The sequence below is a fragment of the Lolium perenne genome, chromosome 2, assembly GCF_019359855.2.
Source record: "Lolium perenne isolate Kyuss_39 chromosome 2, Kyuss_2.0, whole genome shotgun sequence".
NCBI lineage: Eukaryota > Viridiplantae > Streptophyta > Magnoliopsida > Poales > Poaceae > Lolium > Lolium perenne.
Window position 1 is genome coordinate 275,142,501 of NC_067245.2, and position 25,499 is coordinate 275,167,999.

Here is a 25,499-nt window from a genome sequence, read left to right on the forward strand (position 1 = left end):
AGGATAAGGGAGAGGACAATTTTGGCTGGATGATGGTCCCATGTCAAAGTGCTAACAAGCAGAAGACGGTGAAGCAGCCTATGGTGGCGACAAGAGCTAGCAAGAGAATTCAGAGGGATGGATGCTCTGTTCTTCAGAAGGCAGAAGCCAGGGTGTCTCAGCGTGATGAGGCGACATGTATCTCCAATCCCTTTGATGTCCTTAACTGTACCAGTAAAGATGATTTGCTAGGAATTGCTAGTTCTGCTCATATTAGTCTGGGTGAAAACAATGTTGAAATAGATAACCAGTTAGATACTGTCCTGGCGAAAGAATTGGCCGAGGCGGTTCTGGTTGAGAATAGATTTAGAATTAGGAAAGAGAGAGAAGCAACAAAAGTTACACTGGAATCAGATCCTATTGGGTTGGCTTCGATTTCTTTGATGGAGTGCAATGAGGTTCCTGGTGTCAATGACACTAGTGAGGGTCTTACACAGGAATCTGAAAGTTTGTTGCCCATGTCTCCACTAGCAGTGTTTGAAGACATGCTAGATGCAGGGGTAGGGAGTGGTAGGAATGCTTCACCTAAAGTCCCTAGTGGGGATGCTCAGGTAAAGCCTAAGAGAGGCCGAGGGAGGCCAAAAAAGAGGAAGTAATTATGGCTTGTCTCTTTTATAACATAAGGGGGGTTATGGACCCAGGTAGGTCTAGAATTTTTAGAATTGGTGAAGGATTTTAGGGTGGATATCTTGTGCTTACAGGAAACCATTAAGAGAGAATTCTCAGATGTTGAACTGAGAAGGATCTCTGGGGGTTGTGATTTTAAGTGGCATATGGTGCCTGTAAGAGGGCATTCTGGGGGTTTGTTGGTAGGGGTTCGGATGGATAGTTTTGATATTGTGGAGGTTGATAAGGGCATTTATTTTTGTAGTAGTGTGGTGGTGCAAAAATCCACTGGCCATTGCTTTGAGATTATTAATGTTTATGGTCCAGCTCAACATGAGTTTTCAGAAGAGTTCATAGGTGAACTCACTGTGAAACTCATGTCTTGTCCCTACCCTGTGGTTTTGGGTGGGGATTTTAATTTGATCAGAGAAGTCTGTGAGAAATCTAATGAGATTTATAGTCAGAGACTTATGGATTTGTTCAATAGGTTCATTAGTGATATGGATTTGCGTGAATTACCGAGAAGTGGTCCTAAATTCACTTTGACTAATAACAGATCAATCCCATCAAAGCTATCCTTGACAGAGTTTTGGTCTCTGCCCAGTGGGTTGTTTTGTATCCTTTGGGTAGGGTTCAGACGTTGATCAGTGTTGGATCTGATCATAACCCGATTCTCTTGATCTTGGCACCTAGGGATTCGTTGCCTCAAAGAACTTTTAGGTTTGAGCCTTCGTGGTTTCTGGAGCCAAACTTTAAAGATGAGGTAATTAAACACTGGCCTGTGAGGAGTGGGGGAGTGGTTTTGGACACTTGGCAACAAAAATCACAGGGGCTAAGAAAATTCCTGAAAGGGTGGGGGGCTAACCTGAGAGGTGAGTATAGAAGAGAGAGGAAGAATCTAACTGATGAGCTTCAAAGGTTAGACTCAAAGGAAGGATTAGATTGTCTTAATGATGCAGAGTGGCGTGAGAGATATAAATTAGAGAAAGCCTTAATGCAACTTTTCTCTGCTGAAGAAGTTTATTGGCAACAGAGAAGTGGGGAGAAGTGGATAGTGCAAGGTGATGCTGCTAACACCTCTTTTTTTCATAATATTGCTAATGGAAGGAAGAGGAATAAAAATATCTCTTATCTAGTGGTTGGGGATACAGAATTGACTGATGGTTCAGACATTAGAGAACATGTGAATGAAGACATGGGGTCCAGGGGAGAGAATAAGTTTGGAAGATAATGCTTTGCTGATAAAACCTTTCACTCTCGAGGGGGTGGAGGAAACTATTAAGGAATTAAAACCTAACTCAGCACGTGGGCCAGATGGGTTGCCAGTGGCTTTCTACAAGGAATTTGTAGGGAAGGTGGCTCCTATTATTCTACAAATGTTGGAAGATTTAGTGCAGGGGAAGTTGTACCTACAAAGAATTAACTATGGAGTGATAGTGTTACTCCCTAAAATTCTGAACCCCACTAAAATTAAACAATATAGGCCTATATGCTTACTCAATGTGATTTTCAAAATTATAACTAAAATTATTACCAAGAGATTGTCTGTGGTGGTTGCAAAATGTATAGGTCAGACTCAGTCTACTTTCTTGCCTGGGAGGCAGATTTTGGATAGGGTGGTGGTTTTACATGAGATTTTGCATGATCTCAAGGTGTCTAGGAAACCTGGTGTGATTTTGAAACTTGATTTTGAAAGAGCATATGATAAAATTCATTGGAGTTTCCTGGTGGAGGTCTTGAGAAGGAAGGGGTTTAATGAAAATTTCATTTCATGGATTAAACAAGTGGTATAGACAGGTAGAGTTTGTGTTAACATAAGTGGAGAGAATGGCTCTTTTTCAGAACCTATAAAGATCTGAGAGAGGGAGACCCTCTCTCTACCATTTTATTTGATTTGGTTGGGGATGGGCTGAGTGAGATGCTAAATGGGGCTAGGAGGACAGGATATGTCAAAGGGTTAGCTCCCAATTTGGTTGAGGGAGGAGTTTCACATCTACAGTATGCTGATGATACCATTATTCTTACTGAGAATGATGAAGGTAGCTTTGCTGCAGTTAAATTTATCTTGTACTGCTATGAAGCAATGTCAGGAGTTAAGATCAATTATCAGAAAAGTGAGATTATGGGTGTGGGAGTCAGTGAGGAAAATTTACTTAGAGCCGCAAATATGCTAAATTGCTCTATTTGGACCCTTCCTTTAAAATACTTGGGGTTACCAGTAAGCCAGAACAAAATCCTAACTAATGAGCTAGATTTTGTGGCAAAGAAGGTAGACAAAAGACTGGAGTGTGGGTTTAACTCTCTGGTTCATTTGGGGCCAAAGTTGTGTTAATTGATGCATGTCTCGACAGTATCCCAACTTATGCTATGGGGTTTTATTTGTTGAAGGAAAGCAACCATTACAAAATGGATATGTCTAGGGCCAGATTTTTCTGGGAGGGAGTTGGTGAGAAGAAAAAGTACCACATGGTTAAGTGGGATCGTTTATGTAAACCAGAAAAGTATGATGGCCTTGGCTTTGCTGACACCAAAGTTAGGAATATTTGTTTACTTAGTAAGTTGATATATAAATTGGAAAGTGGGGCTCAGGAGCTGAGTTGTTCAGTTCCGAGAAACAAATATATGGGGGAGGCTGGGTTCTACCAATCTAGTGAGACTGGTGGTTCTCAGTTCTGGAAAAGCCTCCATGTGGTCAAAAAATGGTTTAAGATGGGGTCAAGTTACTGTGTGGGTAATGGTACGCAAACTTTTTTTGGTTAGATGTGTGGATTGTGGTGTGTCCTTTGAAAAATATTTTTCCTGCCTTGTTTGTTTGTTGTGAGCAACAAAATAAGACGGTGAGTGAGGTCCTCATTAATGAGGGTATTTTACTCACCTTTAACAGATCTTTTGGGGGAGTGGAGGTAGCTGAGTGGAGTGAGCTAAAGCGGAGGACAAGGTTAAATGGGAACTTGAGAACGGTGGCAAATTTTCAACCAAATATCTGTATATTTTCATTCTGAATCCGGGGTTTTTGGATGGTAGGATGAGTGAAATGTGGAAAACGAATTGTCCTCTGAAGTAGAAGAATTTCGTGTGGCTTTGCTTTAGGGGACAAATTCAATCAGCTAGTCAACTGTTTTTGAGGAAGTGTCCGTGTTCTATTTTGTGTGTGCAATGTGGCAGTATAGAGAAAGTGGATCACATCCTGTTTAGCTGTCCAGTTGCTAGATTGGTCTGGTGTGTCTTAAGAGACTGTTTTGGGGTTAGCTCTGTACCTAAGAACAGAGATGAGTTTGTTGCAATTTTTGTCAAACAAAAAGATAGCAAAAATAACCATGTTGTGTGGTTTTGGGTAGCTGATGTTGCTTGAGCACTGTGGCTTACCAGAAACGACCGTATTTTTTAAACATAAAGTGTTGTTTAATCCATTACAGCCGCTTTACCGTGATTTATCTCTTATGATGCAGTGAAGGTCATTGATCAAGACTAAGCGTCGAGCGACTACGGAAGAGATGATGAACGGTGTGATCGCCATGAAGCTGAGAGAGATTGGCTCATCTAGAGTAGGAGTTGGTTAGGGAATAGTTTCCTGGGTGTGCTGTTCCGCGAGTTGCAAAACTTTGTAGTTTTGAAGTTTCTGGTTGTAGGTTTTGTTCGCGCTGTGTCGCCGGTTTGCATTTGTGTGTTCTGGGTGTGGTCGCAGGGTTTGTTAGCCTGGTCGATCCTTTCCCGGCGTGTGTGGCAGTTGTGCTGTAAAAGATGAACTTTTTTTTTTTGATCTTGTAAAAGATGAACTTGTGTGAACCTTGGTTAGCTTTCAATCAAACGCTGCCTTTTTCTTAGGGAGATACTGTTACTCTGGGACGTTGGTTTTTGATCTAACGGTGTTACCGATCGTGCCACAGCCTTTGGATGTCTGACCCGGATCCGCCTCCTCACATACCGCACGACACGGCACGGGCACGAAACCTCGGATCCACAGCCATCCATGGCCTCCTCCTCCCAGATGGCGGCGCCGCCGCCGCCGGAGAAGAAGGCTCCTCGCTCGCTCTTCGACCTCCCTTCGGACTTCTTCGAGTCGTACGTACTCCTCCGGGCCCACCCCGCCTTCGCCCCTTCCCCAGCGGAACCATCCGAGCCCTCCCGGCCGGCGTCGGTACCGGCGCAGCAGCAGCAGCAGCCGACGGAGGCCGCGGGGCTCCGGTGGACGTGCAATACCTGCGGTGCCGAATTCGAGTCGCTTCAGGAGCAGCGGGAGCACTTCAAGTCCGACCTCCATCGCCTCAACGTAACTGTCCTTTTACCCCCTTCTTCACCTGACACCGCATCTTCCTTTGAATATAGGAATACGTACTGTAGGGAGAAAGACTGGAGAAAACTTTGAAATGTTGTTTAGATGTTAGTGCTGATCGTAGGACACAGTAGATGGAAATACGAACCTCTGTTCGGTTGAGCTAAGTACTTGCTATGTGAGAACGGCTGCATCTGAGAGTTGGACAGATAGTAATCAATTGAGGCTCTTAGATTGATCAAATCCTTCGTTAGTACCTAGGAATAGGTAATTGAAAGTTTCTTATACGCATTATCATTGCATTCAGCCCAGTTCTAGATGTTAGAATTAGTCACTCTGTAAGGATGAGTTCAGAATTGCTGTATTTAGTGTGTCGTGCTGCGAAAGTTCCTAGCATATCTTCCGCTTATTCATCAAGTGCTATACTATCATTTGTGTAAGTAAATATAAGTTGGGAGCCATCACACTTGATTGGAAAAATTGGTTGTAGTATGTTGATGTTTTCCACCAAATACAGATATTTCAGGGGAATCAATCCACTCTCGTTGCCCTTCCTCTTGCATTGGTGCATACGGTACATCCACATGGAATCACCCATATCAACAACAAAATGTTCACTGGAAAGAACACAGTTCATGTCTTCAATAACTAGAACTATTATGCTGTCATTACTTGTCCAACTTCACATTCTTCCTTCTGTTATTATCTACTTTACTAGCTCTGGTGACTAACGCGGACTTTTGGCTCTCGGGTGCTACACACCCCCATACACCCGAAAAATTGTAGTAATTTCAAAAATCCACAAAAAAATGAACCTTCATGGAAACCAAGGATGATCAAGTTTGTACTCATCAAAAAAATGTTTTGAAAAGAAATGATTCCCATGGTCTTCAGGGCAAATAAAAAAAATTATGACGAATATAAAATGAGTAGTACCTAGTCATCGGGCGTTTCGAGTTTGTTTTTTTACCCAGGATAAAATTAAAGTAATTCCCTAGGGAAATATTTTTATACAAGTACAATACCTGATCATATTTGATTTTTAAAAAGTCGATTTTTAAAACCTTTTTTTGAATTTTTATTTTATTTTTCCAAGTATGGGGGTGTGTAGCACCCGAGAGCTCCTATGCATTCTCCTCTGGTGACTCACTAAACTGATTAGTTGTTCTTAATCAACAGTTTAACTTTAGGGGCAAGTTTATTTTTGAAGTTATCTTGATGTTCTGAAGATTCTATGGAAAACTTTTTGCTTGCTACGTGCTTCAAAGCAAAGTGGTTATTTTCTTTAGCGGAACTTTGGATACAAAGTCATAAAAATTCTCCTGATGTTGTTATATTGATTCCAATTAGTGTGGGTTTTCTGTAGCATATTGTTTTGAAAACCTGAACATGACATGTTTCTTATCTTTTATTGGCACTATTGAATCTGTTTTTTTGGCAATCCTGTTAGGTCAAGTTGAGTGTTGCTGGTAAAACTATTATCAAGGAAGAAGACTTAGAGAAAGTTGATGCTGATTCTCTGTTTGATGATTTGGATGTATCTAGTGTATCTGGTTCAGAGGACGAACTGGATAATGTACCTGCATCAGATCATAGGCTCTCAGTTAAAGGCAAGGAAGAATTCAGGAAGAAACTTTTTTTCCGTGGTCATTCTGGTGACACAGTTTCTTTTTGGAGATGCGTACTGTTCAAAGAACACGAAGAACCATTTTTTGACTGCAAATCTGGAACAATGGAAAGTCATGGATCAACATCATTTGTGCATGAAGATGAGATGATAAGTAGAGTGAAGCATTTGGCGTGTGAACCTCGCGATGCGTCACGTTTAAGGATCATCATACTAACAAGTGGTGGACATTTTGCTGGATGTGTTTTCGATGGGAACAAAATATTGGCCAATAAAACATTTCATAGGTAACAAGATTGCATGTTCCAAAGTTTATTCGTTCTTATTTGTTAGCCATATTTTCTTTATGAACATTACCGTGATGAATTTTATGTATACTCTGACTTCATAAAGAACATCGAGGTCTTAGTATATAATAACATTCATAATAGGATGGCAGTTCATGGGTTACATCATGTTGTTTTATGCATAATAAATTATTTCTGGAGAAAATGGTAGATTTATTTTTCTGGATGGAACAGTAGGATGGGAAAGGTCTCTACTCTCTACACAGTTAGTAGAGAAGTAGTAATTACAAGAGTAACAAAGAAAAGATTGTACTGTTTTACTGAAGCAAGATAATCTGGCCAGGAAACATTTGCTTTCCCTTTTGATAACCATGGAAGCTTGTCTTTCATAATAACTTCTTTCGGTCAGCATAATTGCATCTCTGTGACTGGCAAACTCAGTTGGATTTTTTTAATTAATGTTATTGGTAATACTGTTTCTGACTTAATGTTAAGAACAACTTTAAATTCTAACTTATGTATGTCTTAGGTATGTTGTAAGGGCAAAGGCTGGAAAGAGGCAGTCTGGAAAAGATGCTACTGGAAAGGTTGCACACTCAGCGGGATCTTCTCTTCGCCGGTATAACGAAGCAGCGCTGAAAAAGGTGATATGCAGCTTTAGCAAAATTTTATTTGGGTGTTTTCTCACTGATCTAGGATAGTGGTGGTTAGAACCTGATTACAAGTTAATTTCCACATTGGCTCATTATTTTTTTTCTTTTACTTTTTTGTTGTCGGTCTAATCACAGGAAGTTCAAGAATTAATAGTTTCATGGAAGCCGTACTTTGACGCCTGTGTTTGTGCCTATATATATGCTCCATCAAAGAACCGCCAGATGCTCTTTGATGGGGATAAGGCTCAGTCGGTATTGCAAGCATGTGATATTCGTCCACTCCCTTTGACTGTTCATCGGCCTACCTTGAAAGAAGCAAAACGTGTATACAGTAACCTAACACAGCTCTATTATGAGACTGAATGCTCTATCATGGCTGAAGTCTTACCCCATGTGGAAACTGTGACAAAGTTTGAACCAAGTACAGAAGCAAATGAAGAAATAATCGTGGCCCCCAAGGAACCTATGTTGGACTCATTGAATACACATGAAGCAATGACCATACCACTGTCGAATAATACAACAACACCTCTCCATGAGGCTGCAAAGGCTGGCAATATTGAACAAATTATGGAACTCCTCGAGCAGGGTTTGGATCCTTGCGTCAAGGATGAAAGAGGAAAGACACCGTACCTGCTGGCTTCGGACAAAGAAGTCAGAAATACATTCAGAAGATTTATGGCACAAAATCTTGACAAATGGGATTGGCATGCTGCCGATGTGCCTAGTGCATTAACAAAGGAAATGGAAGAATCGCAAGCTGCAAAACAGGTGAGTCCCCTGAATAAATATTTTCTTGTTTTGCTTGGTGAACCAGAAGATGGCTGTGTAAATTGACCATTCGCTGTACTTTAGGCAGAGAAGGATGCCAAGAAGAAAGCCAGAGCAAAGGAACTCAAGAAACAAAAGAAAGCTAGAGAAAAGGAAAAGGAAAAGGAAAAGGAAAAGGTTGGTAATGGTTTCATAGTAGTTACAATTGTCGATTGTTGTGTGTAAATCTGAATGCACGATTATCTTATAGTACTTTGGTTGCACATGAATTCATTACTGTATTTGTTGGTGTTTACTGATGCAAGTGCCATTCATCGGTTGCCCTGAATAAGGTTCTTTGCTCGCTAGTGGTTAATTAGTTAATGATTTTTCATATCTTGTTTTCAAAGTAGTTTGCTGGACAGGATAGTACATTCACTCATATACATATTTTTGATTTAGCTTCTTATTTCTGCTACTTAATCCTTTGGAATTGTAGGCGCTAGCATCTCAAGCTGATGTTAAAGGCACTTCAGCTGGTCAAGTGGCCAAAGGTACTGCTTCTGCGCCAGGCCTGAAACTCAAGCACCCCCAGGCTGTTGCTCTTTCAATGCAGGTATGTTGGACAGAGCAGACATCTTAGTCTTGGTGCATAATCTCAAAAGCATGTATTGTATGTTACTTATACCTTGATGATTTACTGTTTACTAGGAGGAACGAGAACGGAAACTTGCTGATGAAAGAGAGAAAAGAGCAGCGGCAGCAGAACGAAGATTTGCAGCTCTAGCGGTTCAGTCAGGCAGCACATCAGGGCCGGCGGCAGCAGGCGGCTCCACCCAAACAACAACCGCGGGAGCAAACGACGCTACATGCTCGTGCTGCTTCTCGTCCTTGGCGGGCAAAGTACCGTTCCACAGATACAGCTACAAATACTGCAGCACCACATGTATGCATCTCCATTCAGAAATGGTGGAAGATGACTGAGCAAATTTTGTGCCCCAAAACATACGAATGTTATGGTACTTTCCACCTAATTTTTATTGCAATTTTGCATGCCAAGTTTTGCCCATATGTTTTTACCCAATCTGAGCTCTTGTGTCAATACATGCCAATTGCCAAGGGATGGCTCGTGTGTGGTTGCTGTGTAGTTCCTGAAGCAGAGACTCTGCTTTACTTCGTCAGAGCTGCCTGCACGCGGCGCAATCCGGCAACGTACCCGTGAGCTTTTGCCGAAATGCCAGCCTCGAACAGTAGGCAGGCCTCTCTCGTCGTGGCTACAAAACCTCGAACTTTCTCACAGATTTCCCAGTGCCAAGCCAACGGATTCCACGGCTCGTGACTTGGCCATGGGCTTCTCTTCCTTTGGAGCCAAAGGCATGGCTGCTAGCGATCCATGTCCTCGGCATCGACCAACCACTTGGACAGCAATGGCCTCTCGTGTAACGGCACACGTGAAAGCACCCGCTAGCTCACGGCTCACGTTGACATCCTCCTTCTCCTCGTAGCCTGGAGCTCTTATATCGGCGCTGAACAACGCTGCCAACATTTCGTGCGAGTAGCTAACGTGCGTGCGTAGCTGCGTCATGGCAGGAACCGAGCCATCGTCGTCGCCGTCGACGCACGGACACGGCCAGCACGCGGTGGACATCCTCGCGGCTGCGCAGCCTGATCAGGAGGCGCGGCAGTCGACGATGAGCGGACCGCTTAACCTCCGGAGCGACCGTAGGCCGCCGCAGGCGCAGAGGGCATTCAGCCGGCAGGTGTCCCTGGGCAGCGGCGTGGCGGTGATGGGCATCGACAGAGGCGGGAGGAACGGCGGCAGGGCCGGGCAGCGCGCGCTCCCGCGCAGCGGCAAGAGCCTCAGCGTGCTCAACAACCACAGCGGCGGCCTCGGCCAGGCCGACGGCGTGGCGCGCAGGGGCGGCGACTTCAGCATGTTCCGCACCAAGTCGACGCTCAGCAAGCAGAACTCCTTGCTGCCGTCGAGGATCAAGGAGGAGCTCGACGATGTCGACCTCGCCCACGTCGAGGGCCAGTCCGCCGGCAGGCCCGACGTGGACCCTCTCAACAAGAGCGTCCCCGCTGGCCGCTACTTCGCCGCGCTCCGCGGCCCCGAGCTCGACGAAGTCCGCGTAAGTCATTCATCAAACCATCTTGCATAGTACACGTCAACTCATCGATCGCCATGAAATCAACAAGTGCCGAGTGTCTATTTTGTAGGACTACGAGGACATCCTGCTGCCGAAGGACGAGGTGTGGCCATTCCTGCTGCGGTTCCCGATCGGCTGCTTCGGCGTCTGCCTCGGGCTAGGCAGCCAGGCCATCCTGTGGGGCGCGCTGGCGGCGAGCCCGGCGATGCGGTTCCTCCGCGTGACGCCCATGATCAACGTCGTCGTGTGGCTCCTCGCGGTGGCCGTGCTCGTGGCCACGTCCGTCACCTACGCGCTCAAGTGCGTCTTCTACTTCGAGGCGATCCGGCGCGAGTTCTTCCACCCGGTGCGCGTCAACTTCTTCTTCACGCCCTCCATCGCCGCCATGTTCCTCGCCATCGGCCTCCCGCGCGCCTTCGCGCCCGCCACGCTGCACCCGGCCGTGTGGTGCGCGTTCGTGGCGCCTCTGTTCGCGCTGGAGCTCAAGATCTACGGGCAGTGGCTGTCGGGGGGCAAGCGGAGGCTCTGCAAGGTGGCCAACCCGTCGTCCCACCTCTCCGTCGTCGGCAACTTCGTCGGGGCCATCCTGGCGGCGAGGGTCGGCTGGGAGGAGGCCGGCAAGTTCCTGTGGGCGATCGGCATGTCGCACTACATCGTCGTGTTCGTCACGCTCTACCAGCGGCTGCCCACCAACGAGGCGCTGCCCATGGAGCTGCACCCGGTCTACTCCATGTTCATCGCCACGCCCTCCGCCGCCAGCCTCGCGTGGGCGGCCATCTACGGCAGCTTCGACGCCGTGGCGCGCACCTTCTTCTTCATGGCGCTCTTCCTCTACATGTCCCTCGTCGTGCGCATCAATTTCTTCCGTGGTTTCCGGTGAGCCCTGCTACTCCACTAGTGTACCTGTGTTCAGTTCAGCCGGCGGCGCGATTATCAGCTGATCATTCGCCGTGGATATATAACAGGTTCTCCATTGCGTGGTGGTCCTACACGTTCCCCATGACGACGGCGTCGCTCGCCACCGTCAAATACGCCGAGGCCGTGCCGTGCTTCATGACCAGAGCGCTCGCGCTGAGCCTCTCCCTCATGTCGACGACAATGGTGTCAATGCTGCTCGTGTCGACGCTGCTGCACGCGTTCGTCTGGCGCTCGCTGTTCCCCAACGACCTGGCCATCGCCATCACCAAGGACCGGCAGGGCGGGGCAAAGCCTTATGGCAAGGGCAGGAAGGCCAGCAAGAGGGTTAACGACATCAAGCGCTGGGCGAAGCAGGCTCCGCTCTCGCTCGTGTCGTCCATCACCAAGAGCAACTCTGCGGACAAGGACGAAGAGGAGAGAACAGACTAGTACAGTACATATACACGATTAAACAGCATTTCACAAACCAAGACTGGATGGCTTGATCAGTATATATACAATTAAACAGCATAGCTTGTTTGCTAGAGATAGAAGTAATAACAGTTATCGATTGGTCACACGAAAGCTATGCATCTCTCAGCTTATTCTTATTTCTCACTAGAACTAGCATCTGACATTATAAGGTGCAAAGAAACCAAATGGGTTCCAAATTAACTTCCAATCACACACAAGATCAACACATGACTGGTGAACAAATGAAGTATCACATAAAAGAACAACTGCAAAGGGCACTGCAACACTACCGTTGTTCTGTGACACAAACATTGGGCACACTGAACTCACTTGTTCAATACCTACTAATCAACACAAAATCATCATCATCCAGAACCCGCGCCTCTTTCTGTCCCACAAAGTTCTCCCGTCCAATAGCTTCGACAATCCGGACAAACTCGATCCTCCTTTCAAGAGAAAGAGGAGCATATGGTAACCTGAAAACAGGCCTAACTACGCCGAGCTGAGCCAGGGCAGTGTTGAGACCAATAGGATTAGGCTCGCAGAACAACCATTTCATTAGAGGCAGTAGCTTCTCGTTTAGCGCCGCATTCTCCCCTTCAAACATCAGACTGTGCATGAGACCAGGAACAAGGTTGCTAGCCACAGAAATAACTCCAGTAGCACCATGCTTCCACCGAGAATCATGGCATTCGTCATCATTGCCGCTCCATATTGTTATACCTTTGTCAGTGTAGCACTTGACTCGTTCATGTCCAACACACTCTTTCACTCCTGCCATGTTTGAATAACCTGAAAGCGCCTCAATGACTGAAGGAGGTATATCCTGACCAGTCCTGCCTGGCACATTGTAAATGATGGTTGGACCCATCGGGAGGACCTCACCGAAATGAGCAATCAATCCTGCAGTTGAGGTCTTCCCATAGTAAGGATTGACATGGAGAGCTGCATGCATGCCAACAGCAAATCCCTGCTCTGTCGCGTGAACAGCTTCTCTAGTTGAGTTACTTCCTGTGTTGCCTATCACTTTAATGTGTGTTCCAAAGCAGTTAACAGTATGCCCGATGAGCATGATGTGTTCGTCCCAGCTCATAAGGTGACCTTCTCCTGTTGTTCCTCCAACTATCACACCTTCGGCACCGCCGTTTATCTGGGTGTTTATCAAAGAATCATATGCTTCAAGATCAAATCTTCCATCTGGCAAATAAGGGGTTTTGACGGCTGTGATTAGTCTGACGCTTTTGATTTCATCTGCTGATGTTCTGCAAATCAGAAAGAGAATGATCAGACATAAGCAGCACAGATGTATCAAAGCCATCTAATACTTGCGCGCAAACATTACGGTCCATGTTAGTCATATGACTACTAAGCAACAAAATCCCTCGGTTACTTCACCACAACTGTACCAACATCATTTTGTTTAGCAAAATGAATCAAACATATAACAGATTAAACATTTTTCCAGCCAATACTGTTTAGTTCATTCTCCTATCTACAACAATTGACTAGTTTATCGAGACAAGTGATAATTATCCAAAACTAGGTTAGTTTTACATAACTGACTTTAAAAAGGAAGACACTAAGAACATCTTATGTTTCTCTATTAGCTATACAATTATTCTTGAGCTAGACCTGGACTTGTTATAGTTCAGAGAGGGGTGCATGCATACATGTGGCAATTTAGTAAAAAGTACAGGTATATAAACTAAAAATGGGACAGATTAACTTAATCTCCATCAGTCTAAGTAAGAATACATTTATTCTTGACCTAACTCAATGAAGGATGATTTCAGAAGTTACAGACGGTGCACATTGAGAACAGAAGTTGACAAGACATCCTAAATTTTGAAGTGAGGATGTAGAGAAATAGAAGGTGGGAAACAACAAATTAATTAAGTCGGTACAGTCTCAGGTACAAAAGGAGAGTTAATTGTTGTTAGCTTTACCGTATACAGCAAAATTAACAGCATGTTCATTTGTTAGCTTTACGGTACAGAGCAAACTTAACAGCCTGTTCAATGGCATGAACCAAAAGGTACTAGCAAATCTATGATGGAATGAATAAAACAAGAAACAAGGATTTCTTTTAGAAAACAAGTCACCGATTTTTCACTTCAGTACTTCGCATCGGAAGATAATCATCTATAGTGACGGCTGCAACTGCAAACTTTCCTCTACTAGCCCTGTACAATCATCCTGTGGTATTAGTTTGTTGCTTTTGGAAGTAAAGCAGAATATAGGCAGAATAGATGAGCTAAAACCAGTGTGCAGAAAAGATATTAAAGTCTGTGTCCAGTCCTAACAATGGAAGGAAAATTACGCATACCAAGAGGATCACGGTCCTTAATAAAGATGGGAAGCTAGCAAGACTACTGGAACCTTGGGTTAAAACAACGGAAGGAAAATTACACATAACAATGGAAGGAAAATTGCACATATGAAACATTGTAAACACATACTCTTAAATAAATAAAAAATGCAAACTACCAAGACTAATGGAACCTTGAGTTGCCTGTCAAGATCCATGTGGCTCGGGAAACAGGTTGGCATTGCCTACTACTCATTTGGTTCTGAATTATAAGATGTATTCGATATTTCAATGTGGACGGACTGAAATGAGTGAACAGACACACTAAAATACATTAGGTTCATGTGAATTCAGAAAAAGCTAGAACATCTTAGAATTTGGAACAGACTGATACTAGTTATTTCGTCTTCTTTTTTCGAGCAAGAGGAATCAAAGCTTCTGATTTATATTAATAGAAACCAAGGAATTACATAGTCTGACTAATGAAAGGTCAGATACAGACTCGACCAACCGCCACAGCACTGCCTAGTTCCGAAGTTGCTGGTCTAAAATATGCTTCCTTAGCAAAAAAAAAAAAAAAATGAAACTTTCACGCTGAAATAGTTTTACAGTCAAACAACACTCCACATTTTTTCTTCCAACTAAAGTAAGCGCAAACACGTAGTTTATTAGCTCAATTTAACATTCACAACTAAATATACTGAATATTTTGAGGTCGGGTCTAGAAAGGGGACTAATCCAGTTCTCGACGTTCTTACATTCTCAATCCACCCAATCTCACAGACTAGTACGGTAGTACCAAATGACCCAACGAATCCTGGACCCTCGGCAGAAATCCGCCTAAGAACTGCTCTCGGGCTGTTTCGATTTTGGTATCCCGCGGATCGATTACGCTAAATAATTAAAAAAGGGAAGCGGTCAGAGAGGCTGGCGGTGACCTGCGTGGCGGGAGCGCGGCCGCGGCGAAGCGAGACAGCGGCAGCCGCGAAGGGGACGCTAGAGCGGCAGGGCCCTTCCAGCCGAGGCGGACGCCCGGGTTAGCCGTCGGCTGCGCCGCCATCCTGGATTTTTCGCTCGAGGAGAGAAACTGTCAACCAGGCGAGGGTTTTGGGGTGGGCTTTGCCTGGCGCCGTAGACAGACGGGTAGTAACGGATATTGAAGCGCTAGGTTCTGGGCTGGGCCGTTAACGTCTCCACGGCTCTGGAAGCGCTATGAACTAATGGCCTGGGCTGTTAACGTCTCGTAGGAAGGCGGTTCCTATTTGCCGCTCAATACGGCCCGTATCTGGGTTTCCCTATACCCCGCCTGCGTGCTTGCGGCGCATGCACACAGGGTTCCCCCACGCGCCTCCTTGCTAGGCCGGCCCAGGTGCCCAAGAAAGGTCTTTCCCGTTTTTTTTTCTATTGATTTTTCTAGAGAAAACTTACAACAACAACAACCAAGCCTTTCAGTTCCAAACAAGTTGGATAGGCTAGAGTTGAAACCCATAAGATCTCGAAGCCAAGTCATGGTTCCGGAACGTGGATAGCTAACTTCCATGCACCCCTGTCCATGGCTAAATCTTTGTCGATATTCCAAACCTTCAGGTCTCTCTTAACGGACTCCTCCCATGTCAAGTTTGGTCTACCACGATCCCTCTTAACATTCTTAGCACGCTTTAGCCGCCCGCTATGCACTGGCGCTTCCGGAGGCCTCCGTTGGATATGTTCAAACCATCTGAGACGATGTTGGACCAGCTTCTTTTCAATCGGCGCTACCCCAACTCTCTCCTGTATATCGCCATTCTGTACCCGATCCTTTCTTGTGTGGCCACATATCCATCTCAACATGCGCATCTCTGCTACACTTAACTGTTGGATATGTCGCCTCTTCGTTGGCCAACACTCCGTGACATACAACATCGCAGGTCGGATAGCTGTCCTATAAAACCAGCCTTATAGCTTTTGTGGCACTCTCTTGTCACAGAGTACGCCAGAAGCTTGGCGCCACTTCATTCAACCAGTCTTGATTCGGTGGCCCACATCTTCACCGATATCGCCATCCTTCTGCAACATGGACCCCAAATATCGAAAAGTGGCTCTCTCCGGTACCACCTGCCCACCAAGGCTAACCTCTCCCTCCTCGTGCCTAGTAGAACTGAAACTGCACCTCATGTATTAAGTTTTAGTTCTACTAAGCCTACAACCTTTCAATTCTAGAGTTCGCCTCCACAACTCTAACTTTCTATTAACCCCCGTTCGGCTATTGATAACCCACAAGTATAGGGGATCGCGATAGTCTTCGAGGGTAGTATAACCCAAATTTATTGATTCGACACAAGGGGAGGTAAAGAATACTTATAAGCCTTAACAACTGAGTTGTCAATTCAGCTGCACCTGGAAAAGCACTAGCAACAGGGGTGATGTGAAAGTAGCTTGATAATATGAGAGCAATAGTAATGATAACACAGCTGATGTAATAGCAATATGAGAGCAATGGCACCAGAAGATAGTTGATACTACTTCCAATGACATATAGAACGAGTATATTATGATGAGAGATGGACCGGGGTTCCCAGCGATCTACACTAGTGGTAACTCTCCAATAAGTGACAAAGTGTTGGGTGAACAAATTACAGTTGGGCAATTGATAGGAATCAAAGCATTAAGATAGAACATCAGGCTTATTAATTATGTAGGCATGTTTTCCGTATATAGTCGTACGTGCTCGCAATGAGAAACTTGCACAACATCTTTTGTCCTACCAGTATGGTGTGGCCGGGCCTCAAGGGAAACTCTTGGATATTAAGGTACTCCTTTTAATAGAGTACCGGAGCAAAGCATTAACACTCCGTGAAAACATGTGTCCCTCACATCACCGCCATCCCCTCCGGTTGTCCCGATTTCTGTCACTTCGGGGCCATTGGTTCCGGACAGTGACATGTGCATACAACTTGTAGATACAATCTAAGCAACAATATAGAGCTTAAATCTAAGATCATGCCACTCGGGCCCTAGTGACAAGCATTAAGCATAACAAGATTGCAGCAACAATAACTTCACAAACTTTATAGATAGACTAATCATAATGTATCATCCATCGGATCCCAACAAACACAACACCGATTACATCAGATGAATCTCAATCATGTAAGGCAGCTCATGAGACCATTGTATTGAAGTACATGGAGGAGAGTATACCAACATAGCTACTGCTAGAACCCGTAGTCCATGGGGGAACTACTCACGGAGCATGGCGGAGGCGGTGGCGTTGATGGAGATGGCTTCCGGGGGCACTTCCCCGTCCGGCGAGTGCCGGAGCAGAGTTCTGTCCCCGAATTGGAGTTTCGCGACGGTGGCGGCGCCTGGAGTCTTTGCGGAGTTTCGTCAATCGGTACGGTGTTTTTAGGTCGAAAGGGATTTTATAGGCGAAGAGGCGGCGCGGGGGCACTGGGGGCTCCACACCATAGGGTGGCGCGGGCCCCGGGCCAGGCCGCGCCGCCTTATGGTGCAGTGGCCCTTTGGCCCTACGGCCCCTCTCCGACTCTTCTTCGGTGTTGGAGCCTTAGGAAAAATAGGAGGTTTGGCGTTGATTTCGTCCAATTCCGAGAATATTGCCCGAACAGCCTTTCTGGAACCAAAAGCAGAAAACAGGAACTGGCACCGTGGCATCTTGTTAATAGGTTAGTTAGGAAAACGCATGAAATCATCATAAAGTGCAAGCAAAACATGTACGTATTGTCATAAAACAAGCATGGAACGACAGAAATTATGGATACGTCGGGGACGTATCAGCATCCCCAAGCTTAGTTCCTGCTCGTCCCGAGCAGGTAAACGATAAAAAGAATAATTTCTGTAGTGACATGCTACTTACATAACCTTGATCATACTATTACAAAGCATATGAAATGAATGAAGTGACTCAAGGCAATGATCTATAGTTGCTAACAAGTAGATAACATATAGCAAAACTTTTGATGAATAGTACTTTCAAGACAAGCATCAAAAGTCTTGCACAAGAGTTAACTCATAAAGCAATAGATTCAAAGTAAAGGCATCGAAGCAACACAAAGGAAGATATAAGTTTCAGCGGTTGCTTTCAACTTTCAACATGCATATCTCATCGATAATTGTCAACATAAGGTAATATGATGAATGCAAATATGCAAGTATGTAAGAATCAATGCACAGTTAACACAAGTGTTTGCTTCTAAGGTGGAAGGAAGTAGGTAAACTGACTCAACATAAAGTAAAAGAATGGCCCTTCGCAGAGGGAAGCATTGATTGCTATATTTGTGCTAGAGCTTTGGTTTTGAAAACATATAGAGAGCATAAAAAGTAAAATTTTGAGAGGTGTTTGTTGTTGTCAACGAATGGTAGTGGGGCACTCTAACCCCCTTGCCAGACAAACCTTCAAAGAGCGGCTCCCATTTTATTTATTTTTGGGTGGCACTCCTTCCAACCTTTCTTTCACAAACCATGGCTAACCGAATCCTCGGGTGCCTGCCAACAATCTCATACCATGAAGGAGTGCCTTTTTATTTTAGTTTTATTATGATGACACTCCTCCCAACCTTTGCTTACACAAGCCATGGCTAACCGAATCTTCGGGTGCCGTCCAACAATCACATACCATGGAGGAGTGTCTATTTAGGTTAATTAATTTGGGACTGGGAATCCCATTGCCAGCTCTTTTTGCAAAATTATTGGATAAGCGGATGAAGCCACTAGTCCATTGGTGAAAGTTGCCCAACAAGATTGAAAGATAAACACCACATACTTCCTCATGAGCTATAAAACATTAACACAAATTGAGAAGCATTTTGAATTGTTTAAAGGTAGCACTCAAGCAATTTACTTTGGAATGGCAGGAAATACCACATAGTAGGTAGGTATGGTGGACACACATGGCATAGTTTTTGGCTCAAGGATTTTGGATGCACGAGAAGTATTCCCTCTCAGTACAAGGCTTAGGCTAGCAAGGTTGTTTGAAGCAAACACAAGTATGAACCGGTACAGCAAAACTTACATAAGAACATATTGCAAGCATTATAAAACTCTACACTGTCTTCCTTGTTGCTCAAACACTTTACCAGAAAATATCTAGACCTTAAGAGAGATCAATTATGCAAACCAATTTTAACAAGCTCTACAGTAGTTCTCCACTAATAGGTTTAAACTACATGCAAAAACTTAATCATGATCTACTTGAGAGCTCAAAACAATTGCCAAGTGTCAAATTATCCAAGACATATGAGGCATTTTCTTTTCCCGACCAAATAACCATAAGTATTGTAGCTTCCAACTTTTATCATTGAACATTAAAAGTAAAACGAAAAACAAGTGTTCATATGAAAAAGCGGAGCGTGTCTCTCTCCCCAACAAGGATTGCTAGGATCCGATCTTATTCAAACAAAAACAAAAATAAACATACAGACGCTCCAAGTAAAGCACATATGATGTGACCGAATAAAAATATAGTTTCAGGGGAGGAACCTGATAAGTTGATGAAGAAGGGGATGCCTTGGGCATCCCCAAGCTTAGACGCTTGAATCTTCTTAAAATATGCAGGGATGAACCACGGGGGCATCCCCAAGCTTAGACTTTTCACTCTTCTTGATCATATATCATCCTCCTCTCTTGACCCTTGAAAACTTCCTTCACAACAAACTTCTCATTAACTTCATTAGAGGGGTTAGTACTCAAAAAATTTGAATCCACCTTGGTCCTGTAGTGGCACATTGCAAGAACTCAATAAAACATTAGCTACAGCTCTCCACATCTAGAAAACCTCGCTTAAAGTCCACAAGAGACAATGCAAAAAAAACAGAGACAGAATCTGCCAAAACAGAACAGCCAGTAAAGACGAATTTTAAATAAATACTTCCGTTGCTCAAATCAGAAAACTCAAAACTAATGAAAGTTGCGTACATATCTGAGGAACACGCACGTAAATTGGCATATTTTTCTGAGTTACCTACAGAGAAAACAGCCCAGATTCGTGACAGATAAAAATCTGTTTCTGCGCAGAAATCCAAATCTAGTATCAACCTTCGATTAGAGGCTTCACTTGGCACAACAAAACACAAAACTAAGATAAGGAGAGGTTGCTACAGTAGTAAACAACTTCCAAGACACAAATATAAAACAAAGTACTGTAGCAAAATAACACATGGGTTATCTCCCAAGAAGTTCTTTCTTTACAGCCATTAAGATGGGCTCAGCAGTTTTAATGATGCACTCGCAAGAAATAGTATTTGAAACAAAAGAGAGCATCAAGAGGAAAATCCATAACACATTTAAGTCTAACCCACTTCCTATGCATAGGATCTTGTAAATAACCAAGTTCATGAAGAGCAAAGTAACAAGCATAAGAAGATAAAACAAGTGTAGCTTCAACAATTTCAGCATATAGAGAGGTGTATTAGTACCATGAAAATTTCTACTACCATATTTTCCTCTCTCATAATAATTTTCAGTAGCTTCATGAACAAACTCAACAATATAGCTATCACATGCAGCATACTTTTCATGATTTCCAAACACATAATTTTTATCAAGTTCAAAAATAGTGGGATTAAAACTCTCAAGCACACTTTTATCAATAATATAACATGATGATTGATCAATCTCAAGAGATATGGGACTCATAGAATAAGTCAAGAACTCTCCAATCCCATTTTCATTAGTAGTACAATTAATATTATCAAGTAACATAGGACCATCATCTAGAGCTTTATCATAAACATTTGCTAAGCAAAATTCTTTAGTACCATGCATTTCGACATCAGGCACAAACAAAGCATTATCATAAGATTTATCAAAGTAGCATGGATTATCATAAATAACAGTAGCATAATTATTCTCACAAGTTTTACTCATAGGGAATATTTCAAGAGAATCCACAGGAACATAACATTCAACCTCTTTCGGTAAGCATGGAGGACAATCAAATAGTGTAAGAGATAAAGAGTTACTCTCATTAGAAGGTTGGCATGGGTAGCTAATCCATTCTTCCCCCATTTGTTCGTCGCTCTCTTCTTCTTTTTCATCCAATGTGCTTTCAGGTTCATCAATTTCCTCCTCTTTTTTATCCAATGAGCTTTCAGGTTCATCAGTTTCTTCTTCCACAGGTTCCTGCAAATTGTGAGTGCATTCTTGTGCATTAATGTGTCTCTCTTTATAATCAAGGATATAAGGATTCCTACTGTAGCATTCTATGCAAGAATTAAGGATAGTAGAGACATAATCTTTAAGGTCCTTACAAATAGCACAAGTTTCATAATTCTCAACCATGAAGGATTCTATCTCAGAGGCTCCCATAAATAAGACAAATTGCTCTACCTCTTCGAACCCATAATGAATATAGCAATTCCGATTATAGCTCTTAATAAAATATTCCTCACTAAAGCCACATTGAAATTTAAGATGTTTAGTATCCTGTTGAGAGCAACAGTTTATATCATGGCGTCTAAGCAGGATTCTAACAATTGTATTCAATTTTTCTATCATAGCACTCATTACTTTACCAGTTCTTGATTCTCTATAACAATTATAACATTCCATAAGCTCCAAGTAGGTTGTTGGTTCTCCCATGACAGCAGTTTTTTTATTTTTCGGTTTTTCAAATTTTTATGGATTTTTGGGTATATGAGGAAAATAAAACAAAACTGGAATAAACTAGACAAAAGTAAACTAAGCAAAGTAATACTAGACAGAAATAAACTAAGCACAAGTAAACTAGGAAAAAGTAAACTAAGCAAAACAAAATAAAATAAAACAGAGAGAGAGGTAGAGTGTACTCCCCAGGTGAACTTATGAGTAGAGCTATGCCTCCCCGCAACAGCGCGCCGAAAAAACAGTCTTGATGACCCACATGTATAGGGGATAGCGATAGTCTTCGAGGGTAGTATAACCCAAATTTATTGATTCGACACAAGGGGAGGTAAAGAATACTTATAAGCCTTAACAACCGAGTTGTCAATTCACCGCACTGGAAAAGCACTAGCAACAGGGTGATGTGAAAGTAGCAGTAATATGAGAGCAATAGTAACAAGAATACGTAACCAGTAATAGCAATATGAGAGCAATGGCACCAGAAGATAGTTGATACTACTTCCAATGACATATAGAACGAGTATATTATGATGAGAGATGGACCGGGGTTCCCAGCGATCTACACTAGTGGTAACTCTCCAATAAGTGACAAGTGTTGGGTGAACAAATTACAGTTGGGCAATTGATAGGAATCAAAGCATTAAGATAGAACATCAGGCTTATTAATTATGTAGGCATGTTTTCCGTATATAGTCGTACGTGCTCGCAATGAGAAACTTGCACAACATCTTTTGTCCTACCAGTGTGGCAAGGGCCTCAAGGGAAACTACTGGATATTAAGGTACTCCTTTTAATAGAGTACCGGAGCAAAGCATTAACACTCCGTGAAAACATGTGTCCCTCACATCACCGCCATCCCCTCCGGTTGTCCCGATTTCTGTCACTTCGGGGCCATTGGTTCCGGACAGTGACATGTGCATACAACTTGTAGATACAATCTAAGCAACAATATAGAGCTTAAATCTAAGATCATGCCACTCGGGCCCTAGTGACAAGCATTAAGCATAACAAGATTGCAGCAACAATAACTTCACAAACTTTATAGATAGACTAATCATAATGTATCATCCATCGGATCCCAACAAACACAACACCGATTACATCAGATGAATCTCAATCATGTAAGGCAGCTCATGAGACCATTGTATTGAAGTACATGGAGGAGAGTATACCAACATAGCTACTGCTAGAACCCGTAGTCCATGGGGGAACTACTCACGGAGCATGGCGGAGGCGGTGGCGTTGATGGAGATGGCTTCCGGGGGCACTTCCCCGTCCCGGCAGGGTGCCGGAACAGAGAGTTCTGTCCCCCGAATTGGAGTTTCGCGACGGTGGCGGCGCCCCTGGAGTCTTTCTGGAGTTTCGTCAATCGGTACGGTGTTTTTAGGTCGAAAGGGATTTTATAGGCGAAGAGGCGGCGCAGGGGGGCACCTGGGGGCTCCACACCATAGGGTGGCGCGGGCCCAGGCCAGGCCGCGCCGCCTTATGGTCTGGTGGCCCTTTGGCCCTCTGGCCCCTCTCCGACTCTTCTTCGGTGTTCTGGAGCCTTCCGGGAAAAATAGGAGGTTTGGCGTTGATTTCGTCCAATTCCGAGAATATTGCCCGAACAGCCTTTCTGGAACCAAAAACAGCAGAAAACAGGAACTGGCACTGTGGCATCTTGTTAATAGGTTAGTTCCGGAAAACGCATGAAATCATCATAAAGTGCAAGCAAAACATGTAAGTATTGTCATAAAACAAGCATGGAACGACAGAAATTATGGATACGTCGGGGACGTATCAGCTATCATCGACTAGCAACACATCATCCGCAAAGAGTATACACCATGGGATATCTCCTTGTATATCCCTTGTGACCTCATCCATCAGCAAATCAAAAAAGATAAGGGCTCAAAGCTGACCCTTGGTGTAGCCCTATTCGAATTGGAAAGTCATCAGTGTCGTCATCACTTGTTCGACCACTTGTCACAACATTATCATACATATCCTTTATGAGGGTAATATACTTTATTGGGACTTTGTGTTTCTCCAAGGCCCACCACATGACATTCTGAGGTATCTTATCTTAGGCCTTCTCCATATCAATGAACACCATATGAAGGTCCTTCTTTTGCTCTCTGTATCTCTCCATCAGCTGTCGTACCAAGAAGATGGCTTCCATGGTAGACCTCCCAGGCATGAAACCAAATTGGTTTTTGGTCACGCTTGTCAACCTTCTCAAGCGGTGCTCAATGACTCTCCCATAGCTTCATAGTATGGCTCATCAGCTTGATTCCACGGTAATTAGTACAACTTTGAACATCCCCCTTGTTTTTGAAGATTTTAACTAAAATACTCCGCCTCCATTCTTCGGGCATCTTGTTTGACCGAAAAATAAGGTTGAAAAGCTTAGTTAGTCATACTATCGCTACGTCTCCAAGTCCTCTCCACGCCTCGATGGGGATACCATCAGGACCCATCGCCTTGCCTCCTTTCATCCTCCTTAACGCCTCCTTAACCTCAGACTCCTGGATACATCGCACAAAGCACATGGTGGTATCATCAAAGGAGTCATCTAGCTCAATGGTAGAGCTCTCCACCTCTCCATGGTAAAGGTTGTCAAAGTACTCTCGTCATCTACGCTTGATCGCCTCATCTTAGATTTGCAAAAATTCAAATTATAAAAAATGCTCAAAGTTGAAAAGGTTCAAATTTAAAGTAATTGTACAAATCCAAAATTTGCTTAAAAATTCAAAATTTTGCTTAAATTTGAAATTTGCTCAAAATTTGAAATTTGCTCGAAAATTGAAATTTGCTTAAATTTGAAATTTACACAAATTTAAAATTTGCTCAAATTTGAAATCTGCTCAAGGTTAAAAAATATTCAGATTTGAAAACTGCTCGAATTTGAAAACTGATCAGATTTAAAATTTGTTCAAATTTAAAATATTAAAACAAGAAAAAAACAGAAAAGGCAAAAAACAAAGAAGAAAACGAACCAGAAACAAAGAACCAGAAAAAACGTGAAAAAGCCGACCCAAAACCGGAATAACCGCGAGCGTGCACCAACGGGACGAACGAACGAACTTACGAAATGGGTCGGCCCAATAGGCACCCGCACGCGGGCGGCACGTGGTATCACCCGCTAATGAGCGGGAAATAGGTTTTTCCCCTATCTGGGGCGCCGCACAGGGCGGCATTTCACGGGCTGGTCCATTAGTTCGAAGTGGATTTCCGGTTCCTCTGGTTTCTGTCGGTTTTCTCTTAGCTTTCTTTGGTTTGTACTGGTTGTTCTTCGGTTATTCCCCGATCTTCGGTTTCCCCGATTTTTTTCCTTTCTTTTCTATTTCTTTCTTGATTGGAAAATGGACATTTTTTATTTTGAACATTTTTAAAATATGAATATTTTAAATCTGAACAATACAAAATTTGAGAATTTTTTTAATCTGGACGATTTTAAAATATGAAAATTTTCATATCTACTCGGATTTGAAATTTGTAAAAAATTGAAATAGTTCAAATCGGAAAATTGATCAAACTCAAAAATTCTTTAATTTTTAAATTTGCTTAATTTTGAATTTTGTTCGGTTTTAAAAGATGTTCAGATTTAGAGAAATAAAGTAACATAATCATACAAGTCCCGTACGTCGGTATGTGAAGGGATATAGCGATGCATTTAATGGGCCCGGCCGAGCGAATGGTCCTCCAGGCAGGAATTCGGAATTTTCTTAAAATCTAAACATTTTAAAAGCTGGACACATTTTAGAATTTGAATATTTCTTTAAATCTAAACATTTTCAAAATTTGAAGAATTTTTATATATGAACAATTTTTTATATGTGTACATTTAAAAACTTTGA

The 25,499-nt window shown here is 43.3% G+C and overlaps 1 protein-coding gene and 2 pseudogenes across 2 annotated transcripts; 1 reads left to right on the forward strand and 2 right to left on the reverse strand.

The window, feature by feature from the left end:
• The first annotated feature begins 4,550 nt into the window (after positions 1-4,550).
• LOC127336428 (uncharacterized) lies at positions 4,551-11,893 on the forward strand (annotated as a pseudogene).
• A 34-nt stretch (positions 11,894-11,927) lies between these two features.
• On the reverse strand, positions 11,928-15,199 carry LOC127336427 (4-hydroxy-tetrahydrodipicolinate synthase 2, chloroplastic). 2 transcript variants are annotated; one of them, XM_051363233.2, is made up of 3 exons: positions 15,003-15,199; positions 13,859-13,939; positions 11,928-13,018 (listed from the first exon to the last, which is right to left on the reverse strand). In XM_051363233.2, exons 1-3 carry the CDS (start codon positions 15,122-15,124, stop codon positions 12,091-12,093), a joined length of 1,131 nt encoding a protein of 376 aa, XP_051219193.1. In that variant the 5' UTR covers positions 15,125-15,199; the 3' UTR covers positions 11,928-12,090. The 2 variants fall into 2 exon arrangements, with proteins under 2 accessions (XP_051219193.1, XP_051219194.1); XM_051363234.2 differs by lacking the exon at positions 13,859-13,939.
• A 344-nt stretch (positions 15,200-15,543) lies between these two features.
• Positions 15,544-16,218, reverse strand: LOC139835327 (uncharacterized; annotated as a pseudogene).
• Between the last annotated feature and the right edge of the window lie 9,281 nt (positions 16,219-25,499).